The sequence below is a fragment of the Nannobrachium achirus genome, assembly GCF_963921795.1.
Source record: "Nannobrachium achirus genome assembly, chromosome: 19".
NCBI lineage: Eukaryota > Metazoa > Chordata > Actinopteri > Myctophiformes > Myctophidae > Nannobrachium > Nannobrachium achirus.
In genome coordinates this window covers 50,375,090-50,389,332 of record NC_137826.1, presented here as the reverse complement: position 1 = coordinate 50,389,332, position 14,243 = coordinate 50,375,090, and the positions used below count along the sequence as shown (strand labels likewise).

General features: G+C 44.1%; 3 protein-coding genes across 3 annotated transcripts; all 3 read right to left on the bottom strand.

Annotated features, from left to right (window-relative positions):
- Positions 1–1,712: 1,712 nt before the first annotated feature.
- Positions 1,713–2,903, bottom strand: LOC308304912 (casein kinase I-like; the record flags this gene model as incomplete). The annotated part of the gene is made up of 1 exon (XM_080749537.1): positions 1,713–2,903. The coding sequence occupies one exon, from the start codon at positions 2,901–2,903 to the stop codon at positions 1,713–1,715; it is 1,191 nt and encodes a 396-aa protein (XP_080605663.1).
- An 817-nt stretch (positions 2,904–3,720) lies between these two features.
- LOC308304911 (casein kinase I-like) lies at positions 3,721–5,600 on the bottom strand (the record flags this gene model as incomplete). The annotated part of the gene is made up of 2 exons (XM_080749536.1): positions 3,721–4,784; positions 5,546–5,600. The coding sequence occupies 2 exons, from the start codon at positions 5,598–5,600 to the stop codon at positions 3,721–3,723; spliced, it is 1,119 nt and encodes a 372-aa protein (XP_080605662.1).
- Positions 5,601–6,143: 543 nt separating this feature from the next.
- LOC308304910 (casein kinase I-like) lies at positions 6,144–7,250 on the bottom strand (the record flags this gene model as incomplete). The annotated part of the gene is made up of 1 exon (XM_080749535.1): positions 6,144–7,250. One exon carries the CDS (start codon positions 7,248–7,250, stop codon positions 6,144–6,146), a length of 1,107 nt encoding a protein of 368 aa, XP_080605661.1.
- Between the last annotated feature and the right edge of the window lie 6,993 nt (positions 7,251–14,243).

Genomic DNA, 14,243 nt, shown 5'->3' with positions numbered 1-14,243 from the left:
TCGCTGTCCCTCCGACAGAGTGCAGTCAAGTTGGTATTTACTTTTCAGAGTGCAGTCTAGTTGGCAACGCCACCACTAACAGCCAATGAGGGACCAGCATTCCTGGCCTACTTGTGCACAAGACGCAAGTTGGCAGCTGAATCTATCTATCTATATACTAGAACTGCACTCTGTCGAGGTACCAACTTTCACCTTGTGCACAGTTAGGCCATGTATGGCCTACTTGTGAGCAAGTACTGCGTTTGACTGCGTATGTAGGTAGGTAGCTAGCTGTGTGTGTTTAAGCCCGTAGCCCAATAAGGGACCAGCATTTCTGACAATGTCGTCATTAACAGCCAATGAGGGACCAGCATTCCGGGTGATGGTGAGCGAACCTCATGGCACCATACAGTATGTCGGATAATAATAAGCGCTTAATTAGAGTAATTAGAGTCTATACCCGTAGCCAAACGGATGGGCATAAACGGGCATATGTCGGATAAGCTTGAGGATTGGTGGACTATTATAAATGGGCCAATCTCCATGATTGGTCAAGTTTCACGTGACACCAAGAGATCTCCATCTCCACCCAGGCACATGACTAGTCTCACTGTAAAATGGTTAATTTGAGAATTCAGAATCTCACCAAAATACACCGATGAGGAAAGAGGCAGAGGGGAACACGACATGAGGCCAAACTTGAGGGGTCTCTGAAATTCCTGTCCTGGTTGTGAATGTTTGAAAATGTCATGAAAAGTGTCAAATGGCAATCGAGAGAGGCTTACGATCCCAAGAAAAAAAGCCTTCGGTTCTAGGCTTCTCTGGCAGATCTGTCTGACTCCTTGAGCGATAGGCATCAGTAACACTTTCTAGTAGTGTATAGTATATACCGTTTGAATATAGAGTTTGTACAACATAGCCAATGACATAGTCAAAACATACCAGAGTGGCCTCTTCTTCTAGGAAGTTGGACTATTGAGATGTCCTGTGCACAGTCCCCTCATGATCAGAATACTAGTGGAGAGGATGAGCACAATATCTCAAAGATGCAGAAAAAAATGTGATAGATTTAACCTACTGGCAAGTTCAACGTGCACAAGAAATCAGTCCAGCAGTTTGCAATATTACCTACACACACACACACACACACACACACACACACACACACACACACACACACACACACACACACACACACACACACACACACACCTCCCACGAAGAATATAATAAAAAGATGATTTTAACCATGCATCTTTTCCTGAATCGCATAAATAAAGAACTATTCTCTAAAAAAAATTGCTGATTTCTTTCAAATCGACCCACAGACATCGAAGTTTCAAACAGTATTGTTTTCTCATAGTCAAGGATGTTTTGCGAAGTTGTTGGAAGCACAACGTTCCTTTACTTGTCAGCTATATATTATCCCTATTCTATCCCGATTAACACACACAAAGGAACTCTAGAAAAATGCCAAAAATGCATAACGTCTTAAGACTAGGACTCGAAGGGAAGGGAAAATGCAACAATGTGCCCTCTGCTTTGTAACAATCAAATCGGAGGAAATTGGTCACCAGGAAAAGAATGGTATAGGCTGTGCTGGTGGAGATGGCAATCTCCCCTCCACTTAAATATCATGATAGGTGGAGGAACATTATCAACGATTACAGATCATAATTCTTCTGAAATGCTTTGCCTATTTTCAACATAGGGTCTCCTTTCACTTATTCTATTTAGCGTCTCTGGGCTTTCTTCTTTGTCCTCTTAAAGAGACCACAGCAGTATGTGGCAACCTCGACCTCAGTGGGAGCAGTGATGACTCGTCCAGCGATATCTACAGTATTTGATGTTTTGGCCTGAGACTTACTTCTTTTGGACTCGGCAGGCAACTGTTTTTTGGGCGGCTGTTGTGTTTTAACTCGGCTACTGGATTGCATGCGCATGTAACTGGGGTTAGGACTTACTGTTGAGGGGACTAACTTGTCATCCCAGTCGTATTTATAGTCAAAGACAAAGCCCTTCCTTTGAAACAGATCGGTGAAGAGTTTCCTCAAGTAGTCGTAATCAGGCTTTTCAAAGAAGTCCAGCTTCCTGACGTAACGCATGTAGGTGGCCATCTCTTCGGGGAAGCTGTCACAAAGCACTTCAATCGGTGTGTTTTGTTTGGCGTCCCCAATCTTCTGGTACCTCTCCTTCGCAGTATCCGCCTTCAGACCCTGCCAGGGGAGTCTCCCTCGCAGGAAGTACATGAGCATGTGACCCACTGATTCCATGTCATCCCTTCTGCTTTGCTCTCTGCCCAGGTGTGTGTTGATGCTCACATAGCGTGCCGTGCCGGTGAAGCTTTTGTGCTCACGGTAGGGGATGTGTTTCTTTGTCTCTGGGTTGAAGTACTCTTTGGACAAGCCAAAGTCAACGATGTGAATGATGTGCGGAGACTTGCTTCCCAATCGTCCCAGCAAAAAGTTCTCTGGCTTAATGTCTCTGTGTGTCAAGTTCTTGCTGTGGACATATTCTATCCGGATTATCAGCTGTATGGCTATCATGAGGAAGGTCTTGAGGGAGAAGTGGCCTTTACAGAGGTTAAACATCTCCTCTAGACTGGGCCCGAGCAATTCCAGTACCAATGCATTGTGCTTCCTACAGGGGCCAAAGTAGTAGACCTGAGCAATTCCCTCTGAATTTCCCAACCTCTTGTAGTGTTTATACTCCAAAGGGAGCTGTGGCACTTTGGCCTTCATGGCTTCCATTTTGATGGCCACATAGCTGTTGGTCTTGATGTTCTTTCCCAGCCTCACCTCTCCAAAATTACCAACACCGATCTTTCCCATAACAGAAAAGTTTGCGCCAACCATAACAGTTCCATCATTGGTCCCTGAACTGTGGCCCACTCGTCCAGTACCTTTACCTGCTGCATCAGACATTAAACATTCCACACACCTGAACCACACTTGATCAAAGTGGAGTTGTATGGCCTTGCTCTGCACTGTTGCGTGTGCTACCACTATATTGGTACAGTGGTACAAACGTCACACCAAGCTTGGCCAACCTGCAAAGCCCAAGGGTCGAGCCGGCCAATCAGTGAATTTGTTGATCTTCCTGATGAATTGATCATCATACTAATCCAAGTCTAGGCAGGCTGTAAAAATTCCCCATGCTATTCTATTACTGCTGATCATACAGCATTTACAGCATGTTTTTACTTTTAATTGTATACATGCAATCTGACAATATTTTCATAGCTACTATACGATTCGATTTCTACAAAGCAGAGGTCATATTGTTGGTCTTCCCTTTGTGCAAACTAGCCGTTTTTGTCACAGTCAGGACTCCCACAAGGCATCAAGTGGTAACTGGCAGCAATGACTTCCAAAATCATGAGAAAGATGTAACATCCCACTAAAAAAGGGAAATGGCAGACTTCCTGTTGGGTTTGGGTCATGACACCAAGAGGATTTTTGTAATATAGGCATGATAGACGTGTCTACTGAAATTGGTACATCTAAGTGACACCATAATGTTGGGCTTCACAGTCAAGCTACAAAGTACAGGAGAAACATAGATGTTCAAAGCTTCCCCACCCTCACGTGTTGTTGTTTTGTTTTTTGTTTTTTACAAAAAAAAAAAACATACACTTATCGAGGGTCCCTATGGTGCCTGTTCACATGCTAAGGACGCACAGGTGAATATAACTCAGTGACCAGAATTGTATCAAGTCTTCCCCAAAATCTTTCACTTCTTCTAGTTGTATCTCTGGTCTTTCTTTGTCCTCTTGAAGAAACCACAGAAGCCTGTGGTGTCCTCAGAGGGAGCGGCGATGACTCGTCCAGCTGTGAGATTGACAGTGTTCAATGTTTTGGGATGAGACTTACTTCTTTTGCGATCAGCGAGCAGCAGTTTTTTAATCCACTGTTGCACTTTAAATCTCCGGCTAGGTTGCAGGCGTGTGTAACTGGGGTTAGGACCTATTGTCGCAGGGAATAACTTGGCATCCCAGTCGTATTTATAGTCAAAGACAAAGCCCTTCCTCTGAAACAGATTGATGAAGAGATTCCTCAAGTAGTCGTAATCAGGCTTTTCGAAAAAGTCCAGCTTCCTGACGTAACGCATATAGTTGACCATCTCTTTGGGGAAGCTGTCACAAAGCAATTCAATCGGTATGGTTTGCTTGGCGTCCCCGATCTTCTGATCCCTCTCCTCTGTGGTGTTTGCCTTCAGACCCTGCCAGGGGAGTCTCCCTCGTAGGAAGTACATGAGCATGTGACCCAGTGATTCCATGTCATCCCTCCTGCTTTGCTCTCTGCCCAGGTGTGTGTTGATGCTCACGTAGCGCGCCGTGCCGGTGAAGCTCTTTTGCTCAGAGTAGGGGATGTGTTCTTTGGTCTCAGGGTTGAAGTACTCTTTGGACAGACCAAAGTCAGTTATGTGAATGGCCTGCGGATGCGTGCTTCCCAATCGTCCCACCAAAAAGTTTTCTGGATTAATGTTTCTGTGTGTCAAGCTCTTGCTGTGGACATATTCCATGCGTGTTATCAGCTGTATGGCTATCATGAGGAAGGTCTTGAGGGAGAAGGTACATTTGCAGAGGTTAAACATCTCCTCTAGATTTGGCCCGAGCAGCTCCAGCACCAATGCATTGTGTTTCCCACTGGGGCCAAAGTAGTAGACCTGAGGGATTCCTTCCGAATTTCCCAACCTTTTGTAGTGTTCATACTCCAAAGGGAGCTGAGGCCCTTGAATCTTCATGAGTTCCATTTTAATGGCGACATAGCTGTTGGTCTTGACGTTCTTTCCCAGCCACACCTCTGCAGAATTACCAGAGCAAATTTGTCTAATAACACAGAAGTTTCGGCCAACCATAACAAGCCCATTATTGGTCCCTGAACTGCGGCCCATGCGTCCAGTACTAAAGGTACTGGACTGCATTAGACATTTAACATTTCACACAACTGGACCAGCCTGAATGTAAATGGATGAGTGGACTTGTTCCGCACTATCGTGTGTTTACCACTATATTGGTACAGCGGCACAAACATCACACCAAGCTTGGCCAACTTGCATAGCCGATGGGTTGTGCTGGACAATCAGTCAACTTACTGATCTTCCCGATAAGGGAAACTTATCACCATACTAAGGTCAGCAGGCTGTAAAAGTCCACCATGCTATTCTACTGCCTACACAAACATCATGTTATAGTTTGAGCGAATAGGGATAAATGTCACGTTATTGATTGGTCCAGAAAAAACTCAGATATTTGTCTCATAGAACATGATTATTGGCAGGATCGCGGAGAGTTTTAATATTTGGCGTCCCGTTTTAATTTTTAATTACCGGTAGATCGGTGGTTGTGCTATTATCTGCATTACAATACTTAACCCTAACAATGTAACAATGTATGCGTTTCCGTAATGCAATTCCAATGGCGAAAGCTGTGTTTTTCAACCTGGAGAAACAATGGCGGATTCAGCCAAGCCCCAAAGTACCTCTATGTGTCTCAAATAATTCTATTACTGCTAATCATGCGCACTCAGACCATTATACAGTACCTGTGGTGCGTTGTTCTAACTGTGCTCTTCCGACGGGATCGAGATGAACTTAGGCAATTGGGCTGTTTTGTACATCTTCTAAAATTAGGAAATATTTTCATAGCTATATTAAACAATTTTATTGTTACAAAGCAAAGGCCATAATTTTACCTTTCCAGACAGTCTGAAGACGTTATGCAAGCATGCAGTTATTGAGTAAAATCTGTCACAGTCTGGACTCCCATACAGCAGAAAGAGGGAACCGGTATCCATGACTACCAAAAGCAAGGGAAAGATATAACAGCCCAGGAAAAAAGGACAATCTCAGACTTCCTGTTGGGTTTAGGTCATGACAACAAGATGATTTTTGTAAATATGGACTATTGGACTATTTGTGTCCTGAAATTGGTCCATCTAGGTGAAATCATAATGTTGGGCTTTGCAGTCAAGTTATAAGTACAGGCAAAACATGTACATTTGACGCTTACTCACCTCCACGCGTTTTATTTTTTTACAAAAAAACTCACACTTATTGAGGGTCCCTATGGTGCCTATTGACACCATATAGGGAAGTCCTGGTGGTTAAAACGTAACAGTGACCAGAATTGTATCAATTCTTTCCTATTATCCTTTATTCGTCTATTTGTGTTTCTGGGCCTTCTTCTTTGTCCTCTTGAAGAAACCACAGCAGTATGAGGCCTTTTCAACCTCAGAGGGAGCGGTGACGACTCGTGCAGCAGTGAGATTGGCGGTGTTTAATGTTTTGGGATGAGAATTTCTTCTTTTGGGATCAGGCAACTGTTTTCTGGGCAATGTCTGTGCTTTAACTCTGTTGGGACTAGGAACTACTGGCGTGGGGATTGGCTTGCTGACCCAGTCGTACTCATAGTCAAAGATATAGCCCTTCTTGTGAAACAGATCAGCGAAGAGTTTCCTCAAGTAGTCGTAATCAGGCTTTTCAAAGAAGTCCAGCCTCCGGACGTAACGCATGTAGGCGGCCATCTCTTTGGGGAGCTTTTCACAAAGCACTTCAATTGGTGTGTTTTGTTTGGTGTCGCCAATCATCTTATATCTCTCCTTTGCGGTGTCTGCCTTCATGCCCTGCCAGGGGAGTCTCCCTCGTAGGAAGTACATGAGCATGTGACCAACTGATTCCATGTCGTCCCTCCTGCTTTGCTCTCTGCCCAGGTGTGTGTTGATGCTCACGTAGCGCGCCGTGCCGGTGAAGCTCTTTTTCTCGCTGTAGGGGATGTGTGTTTTGGTCTCTGGGTTAAAATACTCTTGGGCCAGACCAAAGTCAATGATGTGAATGTGCTTATGCTTGCTTCCGCTGCCATGCTTTCTTCCCAGCAAAAAGTTCTCTGGCTTAATGTCTCTGTGTGTCAAGTTCTTGCTGTGGACATATTCCATCCGTGTTATCAGCTCTATGGCTATCATGAGGAAGGTCTTGAGGGAGAAGTGGCCTTTACAGAGGTTAAACAGCTCCTCTAGACTGGGCCCGAGCAATTCCAGCACCAATGCATTGTGTTTCCCGCAGGGGCCAAAGTAGTAGACCTGAGCAATTCCCTCTGAATGTCCCAACTTTTTGTAGTGTTTATACTCCAAAGGTAGCTGTGGCCCTTTGATCTTCATTGCTTCCATTTTGACGGCCACATATTCGTTGGTCTTGATGTTCCTTCCCTGCCACACCTCTCCAAAATTACCAGCACCAATCTTTTTCACAAGACAGAAGTTTGGGCCAACCATGAGAGGCCCATCATTGGTCCCTGAACTGCTGCCAACACGTCCAGTACTTCTGCCTGCTTCATTAGACATTAAACATTCCACAGGCCTGGACCCCACTGGCTCAAAGGAGAGTTGTGTGGACTTACTCCACACTGTCGCGCGTGCTACCACTATATTGGTACAGTGGCACAAATGTCACGCCAAGCTTGGTCAGTTGGTATCAAAATGATTAGCCAGATTAGCCAATAGCCAGATATACTCACAATACAAGGGAAGTCCTACTGATAATGTTTTGGTGGCATGTAGTCCAGCAGGAACTGTTTCATTTGTGTCAAATGACAAAATCTGCAGGGGGATGCATGAGTGACAAGGAAATAGTCAAAAGGTCAGGCATCATTGACTTATTAGAAAGGGGTGATAACTTGCTGGGTTTAATATCCAAGAACTACTTCTTGACAAATGAGTGACCCTTGTAACCCGGGGCGGCTGTAGCTCAGGAGGTAGAGTGGGTTGGCCAATGCTCCATGGGTCAGCGGTTCAAATCCCAGCTTCTCCTGTCTACATGTCGAAGTGTCCTTGGGCAAGACACTGAACCCCAAGTTGCCTCCGGTGAGCTGGTTGGTGCCTTGCATGGTTTCCACCGCCACTGGTGTATGAATGTGTGTGTGAATGGGTGAATGTAATGCACATTGTAAAGCGCTTTGGATAAAAGCGCTATATAAATGCACCATTTACCATTTTTACCCCTTCATTCTTGAAATACAAAAAGCAGTTTTCAGATGCCGATGATACACGAACCAAGCAAGTTGCTAATGCTGGAATTCACATTGAACGTGTTATTGGCAGGATTAAGGAATTTGACATAATGAAATCTGAACTACCATTACAAATGTTTGACATTTTTTATGACATTGCAGTAGTCGTGGCAGCTCCTATCAACTTACAGCCACACATAATTCCACTGAAATGTCACAGTATGGTGCAAATGGTGCAGTGTAAAAATGTATTGTAAACCAAAACAATAACTGAAATTATTTTTTCACATATGTTCAACTATTCAACCTCTGTATACATTTTGATGTAATTTGTGGTAGCTCTTACAGCCACCCATACTGTACACTGAAATGCCACTGACATATAGGCATAGAAAGAACGTTAGTGCAACAGATGCAGCGCAAACATTCATTGTAAACGAAATTAACTCAAGTTGTGCAAAATGTAATGCAAAATGTTAACAAAACAGGTATTTCTTTTTTTTTTAAATGTTTTTTATCCCACGTTTTTGCAACCCATTTTTCTCACCCGGTGACTACCTAACCTGTAGTCCTGGTTTCCGCTCTCCCCCTGCCGCGCCAGGGGACATTGGGGAGCACCCGGCTGGCTAGGGGGAGGTAGTATAGAAACCAGGACTACTGCATGTTTTTGTGTGAGGGCCTATGCACAAGGAGACACGGGGAGAACATGCAAACTCACCACAGAGAGGCCCTATCGCCAACCCCACCCTAGGGTGTGGGTGCTGATGACGCGGGTGGAGGAACACGCCCCCAGCGCCCACAGCTTCCCCCGGCGGGAATCGAACCCAGGACCTTCTAACTGTGAGGCGAAGTGCTAACCACTGCACCACCGTGCCCCCCAAAACAGGTATTTCAAGTGTACGTTTTATTTTATTTTATTATTATTATTATTTATTCTCCGTCACTCTAAACATGGCAAATGTGATCACTCCTTACAAGAGACAGAGAACAGACAACACAAGGAAACTCCACAGTAGAGATGGGTGCAAGCACATTTACTGCACTGGATGGTGGCGGTTCATCGCTTGTTAACCAACACACAGATGTAAAGGGTGTTCACTAGTCCTGATTTATGCCAAAAAACCTTACAAATGGAGTTAAAAGATTTTGGCCAGACAGTGACGATATTATGATGGAGGGTCTCAGCTGCCAGCTAGTCAGTGCCCCTTTGTTTTATGGCTGTGCTTAAGGAGTTAAGCTGGTTGCACACTGCTGCGTTTTTCGGGCCGAATATCGAACTGAATTTCGGAGCACGCAAATAAAAAAATCAACCTCACGTTATGTCAGTCACGTTTGCACACTGCCGCCCGTTTCGCGCACCACTCGGTCTCTTGCTCTCTCTATCTCTCTCTCTCTCCTTGCCCTGAAAAACGCATTTCGCAACGAAAAACGCAGCAGTGTGCAACCACCTTTAAGGTTTGAGCTCTAACAACCTGGAGAGAGTGGAGAACATCAAATTAAGCAATATTACACGAGAGGGTGTGCATTAACGTGGTTATCCTGCATGACAGTCTTTTCGCAGGAACGAGCTGACAGGCGAGTTCCGTAGGAAGGGCTGGAGATTGTGATTATACACACGTCAACGATTAAACAAAAACAATAACACATTAATTAAAACACGCCAACTTAACTCATTGAGTGCCAATCCCGAACTAGTTCGGCTTTATTAGCGTATCGTAGAGTGCCGATCCCGAACAAGTTCGGCTTTTAAAAAAAAAAAAAAAAAAAAAGATTTGAAAAAAAAAATTTTGATTTTTTTTTTTTTTTTTTTTTTTGGGACCCCATCAAATCTGGTGAACATGATTTCAATCGCGATTTTGCATGTTCCACCCCCATACAACCCCATCTAACATACAGGGCAGCCATTTTTGTTTACATAACATGTAAAACATAATGGCGATTATCTCAAGAATGCCTGAACGGATTTCCAATCGGATTTTTTTGTTTGAAAGCTGTGAACAAACTGCACAAATCCACTCCAATGCAATCCAGGATTGCATTGGATTTTTTAGAGCTCATTCTTCTCTGTTTTTTTCCCATGCATGAGGTGTGCAAGGTTTAATCATGGCTAAGTTGACGAAAATAAGGCTTCTAAAATGCTTGGTAGCCAATAGCTAACTTCAAGCTAACTTCATCCTCTTCCTGTACATGCACAAAGGAAAGTGTTAAGGCAAGTCATGGCTCCAGGGCTTGGGCATGCATTACCAGCATATCTCTATTATTCTCTGGTCACTGGGCGCCCTCTAGTGGTGATAGGCTGGCACTCAATGAGTTTTTAATTTCATTGTATTTAAGATATTCGATAGGAATTTGTAATTTTTTAATGCCACATTTAGCTACTGTCTCCCTGAACGTCACATGAAAACCGCTAGCCAGCCGCCTAGCATAGTGTGGGGAGAGAGGAGTGCTTGCTGTCTTTCGTGACCAACGCAGCTGATTTCTTTACTTGATGAGAGACAGTGCAGTAGTGCTCGTTATATGCACGGTTGAAGAGCCTGTTTTCCATTGAGAGCCCGACTACCTGTTGTATAATGTGTTATTGTTTTGCTTTAGCCAATGATGAACTGAGAGTCGGGTAGCCTGGGATCCCTTCACTTTTCGAGGTTTGATCCGGTCGGGAGCGGAAACCACTCTACGTCACACGTTGGCCGGAACTATCAAACCGGAAACAGTTTTAACCCCAAACAATTCCCCTGCGCTCAAGGACATACTTAATAAACCCCTACATAATAAACCCCTTGGTGCGACGTAGTTTTGCCTTTGGAAAATTATTTTGTTTATATGCATCTTTTAGTCCAACTCGTAGCGACTGGCAAGACTACACTTCTCCCGCAGGGGAAACAAACGGGGAACCAAAACAAAGCGACGCCGCTCGCTTCTTCTGCCAGCCGGCCTAAACCAGATCAAACGGCCCGTTGTAAACCAATACCAGACTTTCTAACCCTTTAGGAAAGACTGGTGACGCGAGTCAGGTAAGAGCTGGCCAGTCTATGTAGGATGTACTGTATGTGAATGTTGTGTGACTAACTGACTATCAAAGCAAAGTAAATAAATCTTTCTATTATCGTTTAATATTGTAACTGAGTCACTGGCCCCCCTGGTTCAAAATTGGTTGCAGATGAGGTAATAGGTATGTGTGTTTACAAAGCAGGCACGTGCACACATAGACATCAAAGGGGGCTTGAGCCCAGCATGCCCTTTTATCAGTCTGTAAAAAGTTCCCTCTCCAGACCATGAATACAGTTTTTACTATGGTGAAAGAAATGCAAATGCCCCCACTTTCCATGCCATACCTGAAGGCAGCATTCAAGAGAATTGCCTTGTCCAAACTCTCCTGAACTTGAATGCAGCATCTTATGTTGAAAGAATTGCCCTCTCTGTGTAGAAATCCATGCCGTTACGCCACATCTCCAGTATCGACTTGATTATGCTTAGTTTAAAGTGGTATCAAGCACCGACAATTAGCTTACCTCCAAGCTCACAAGGTCTGCTATTTTCGATATTTTCACCAAAAGGCCCTTTTAGAAATTTCAGCCCCTGCCTCTAACATTCTCTGCACATGGATTAAGTTGAATTTGTTTCAAACCTCAAATTGGGCCTTTTTTTTTTTTTTACTGAAGCTGTAGATTAAAACCACTCTGTCCACTGGGTGTCTCTCAAATATGTAGCAGATCTACACATCCTGTAGACACCAACATTTAGAGTATCTGTGGTCTGTTAAATCAGTGATATGGAACTATAGCTGCTGCCTGAGGCTTGTCATGATGTTTATATTGACATGTAAACATATTATTGACATGTAAACATATTATTGACATGTAAACATATTGACATGTAAACATATTGACAGGTAATAAACATATTATTGGGACCGAATAATATCTGGACGTGTACACTTTTTTACGGTCTATGGGTTTGTCGCTCTGACATCATGCTCTGGCTTCACTGTGATGTCACACTAACAGAATACCTTTTATGCCCATATGGAGTTCCATGATGTCATAGATATTGAGCCCATATCTAACAGGAGTTCATATGGGAATGCCCATATATGGAGGCCACATCGGCCCCATAACACACTAACAGAATCCATATATGGCCAAGACAGCCCATATCTGTGTGGCTGGTTCTACAAACAGGGATCCCCATGTATGGGGCATAAAAGGGTACAATGGCATGATGTCATAGACATCATTTGACTTTCACATAAAGAATAACTGAGTAAGCATGTTTGGGCTCTGACAGAATATATCTCCATATAGAGTAGGCCAACATGGAACTCCATATATGGGTACGAGGGGTCTCGATATATGGGTAACTGGTCCGATATACATCACTGGCGCGTGATTATGGATCCAACTGGGAAAGATGGATAACCACGCCCCGGACTCATTTTTGAAGCTTGTGATTGGCTGAACCGGACGTAGGGAGCGCTCCGTTGTATAGTCACTTGGACCGCGCGAGGTGCACCAAAACCCAATTATCATGGCGTTTATCGTGCGCTTGCCCAGGCCTTACGGCCTGGGCATAAATATAACGGCGCTCGGGGGCGAAGAGCAGGACCAAGGTCCGCTGGCCTTCGCGCCGCTTGCAATGTCGTGGACAATAACTGAAAACGAGCGCTCTTTGCCGTTTCCATCCATCTTTCCCAGTTGGATCCATAATCACGCATCACTGGCCAGATGGCCAAGACACAGCGCGACCTGGTCGCTTGTCGCCCCAGAGCACAAACATTCAAGTAAAATGTTTAGTATATATATGTGTGTGTGTGTGTGTGTGTGTGTGTGTGTGTGTGTGTGTGTGTGTGTGTGTGTGTGTGTGTGTGTGTGTGTGTGTGTGTGTGTGTGTGAGAGAGTTTGTCTAGCTATACTTATGGGGACTAAACGCATGTTCACACAGTCACCTGCAGAGGACCTCTGACAGTGTGGGGACAAAATAGTAGGTCCCCACAACGGTTAGGTTTAGGGTTAGGGTTAGGGTTAGGGGTTAGGTTTAGGGATAGAGGTTAGGGTAAGGCCACAGGACTTGCATAAAAATGAATGGACGTCTACGTAATGTCCCTACAAGTGATGTAAATATATATATAGTGTGTGTGTGTGTGTGTGTGTGTGTGTGTGTGTGTGTGTGTGTGTGTGTGTGTGTGTGCGCGCGCGCGTGTGTGTGTGTGTGTGTGTGTGTGTGTGTGTGTGTGTCCATTGCTGGCCTTTTTAAACAAAGAAAAGAGAAAAGTATCAATTCCACAATGTGAAATGTAGAAACAGACCGTTGTGGACAAATACATTAAAAGCCACAAATTGCAACACTAGATTATATTTAAAATCTAGAGTTGCAACAGCAACCATTGACAGCCTATGCATCTGTAGTCTGTAGCGCTGGCCCTTTAAGGGTAAGGTGTATATATTGGGTGGCCATTTTGGAGGCCTACTGGCCTGAAGCCTCTCATTTGAGTGTTTGTAGCAGACCTGGAAGCATGTGTTGTACTGGGCATCCAGTGGAAGCCTTGACTACATTGCCTGGGTAGGCTATGTTTTGCTGTTTTGTTTTGTTTGAGTCATTTAGCTATATTTTGTATAATGTAAAGAATTTGTATTGAGGGGTAACCTTATGTGAGCGATTGTAGGAGGACTAGCTTAGCTAACCAAGCTAACCTACAACATTTCACTGTCATGTTCTATTTGAGACTAGGTTTTGTCAGGTTGTTTGTTGGGCCAAACTGCCACAATAGTGCTGAGGGCATTTAGGTGTATAGGCCAGGGGTGCATGGACAACTTTGACAATGGAGAGAGCCGCTGTATTTTCACACTCAATCCAGAGGGCCACGATGCATTTACTATCAAACATAGGCTATGTTTGTTTAAATGCATGCATGGTGGCCCTCTGCTATGTTAGCCGATCTACAAGCTGAAAACATGCAGTCTGCGATGCGTGACACTCACACTGCCATGTGTTTTGAGCTTGGAGATCTTCTATTTTTGCATTTTTTTTATTGAATCCTGATAGAAGTAATTTTATTCAATGTTATATGCATTTAGGCCTATATGCTCTGTTAACTTTATGCAATTTAAACACAAATACATTGGACATAAAAGACTAGTAGGCCTATTAAGCTACTAGTGTTCACGTTATTCCTGGCCCTGTCCCCGGCTTCCTGTTCATATCCTGAAAGAGACGGAGGCTGAAAAAGCTGGCCTGAAAAACAACATTAGGTTTCCTGTTGTCC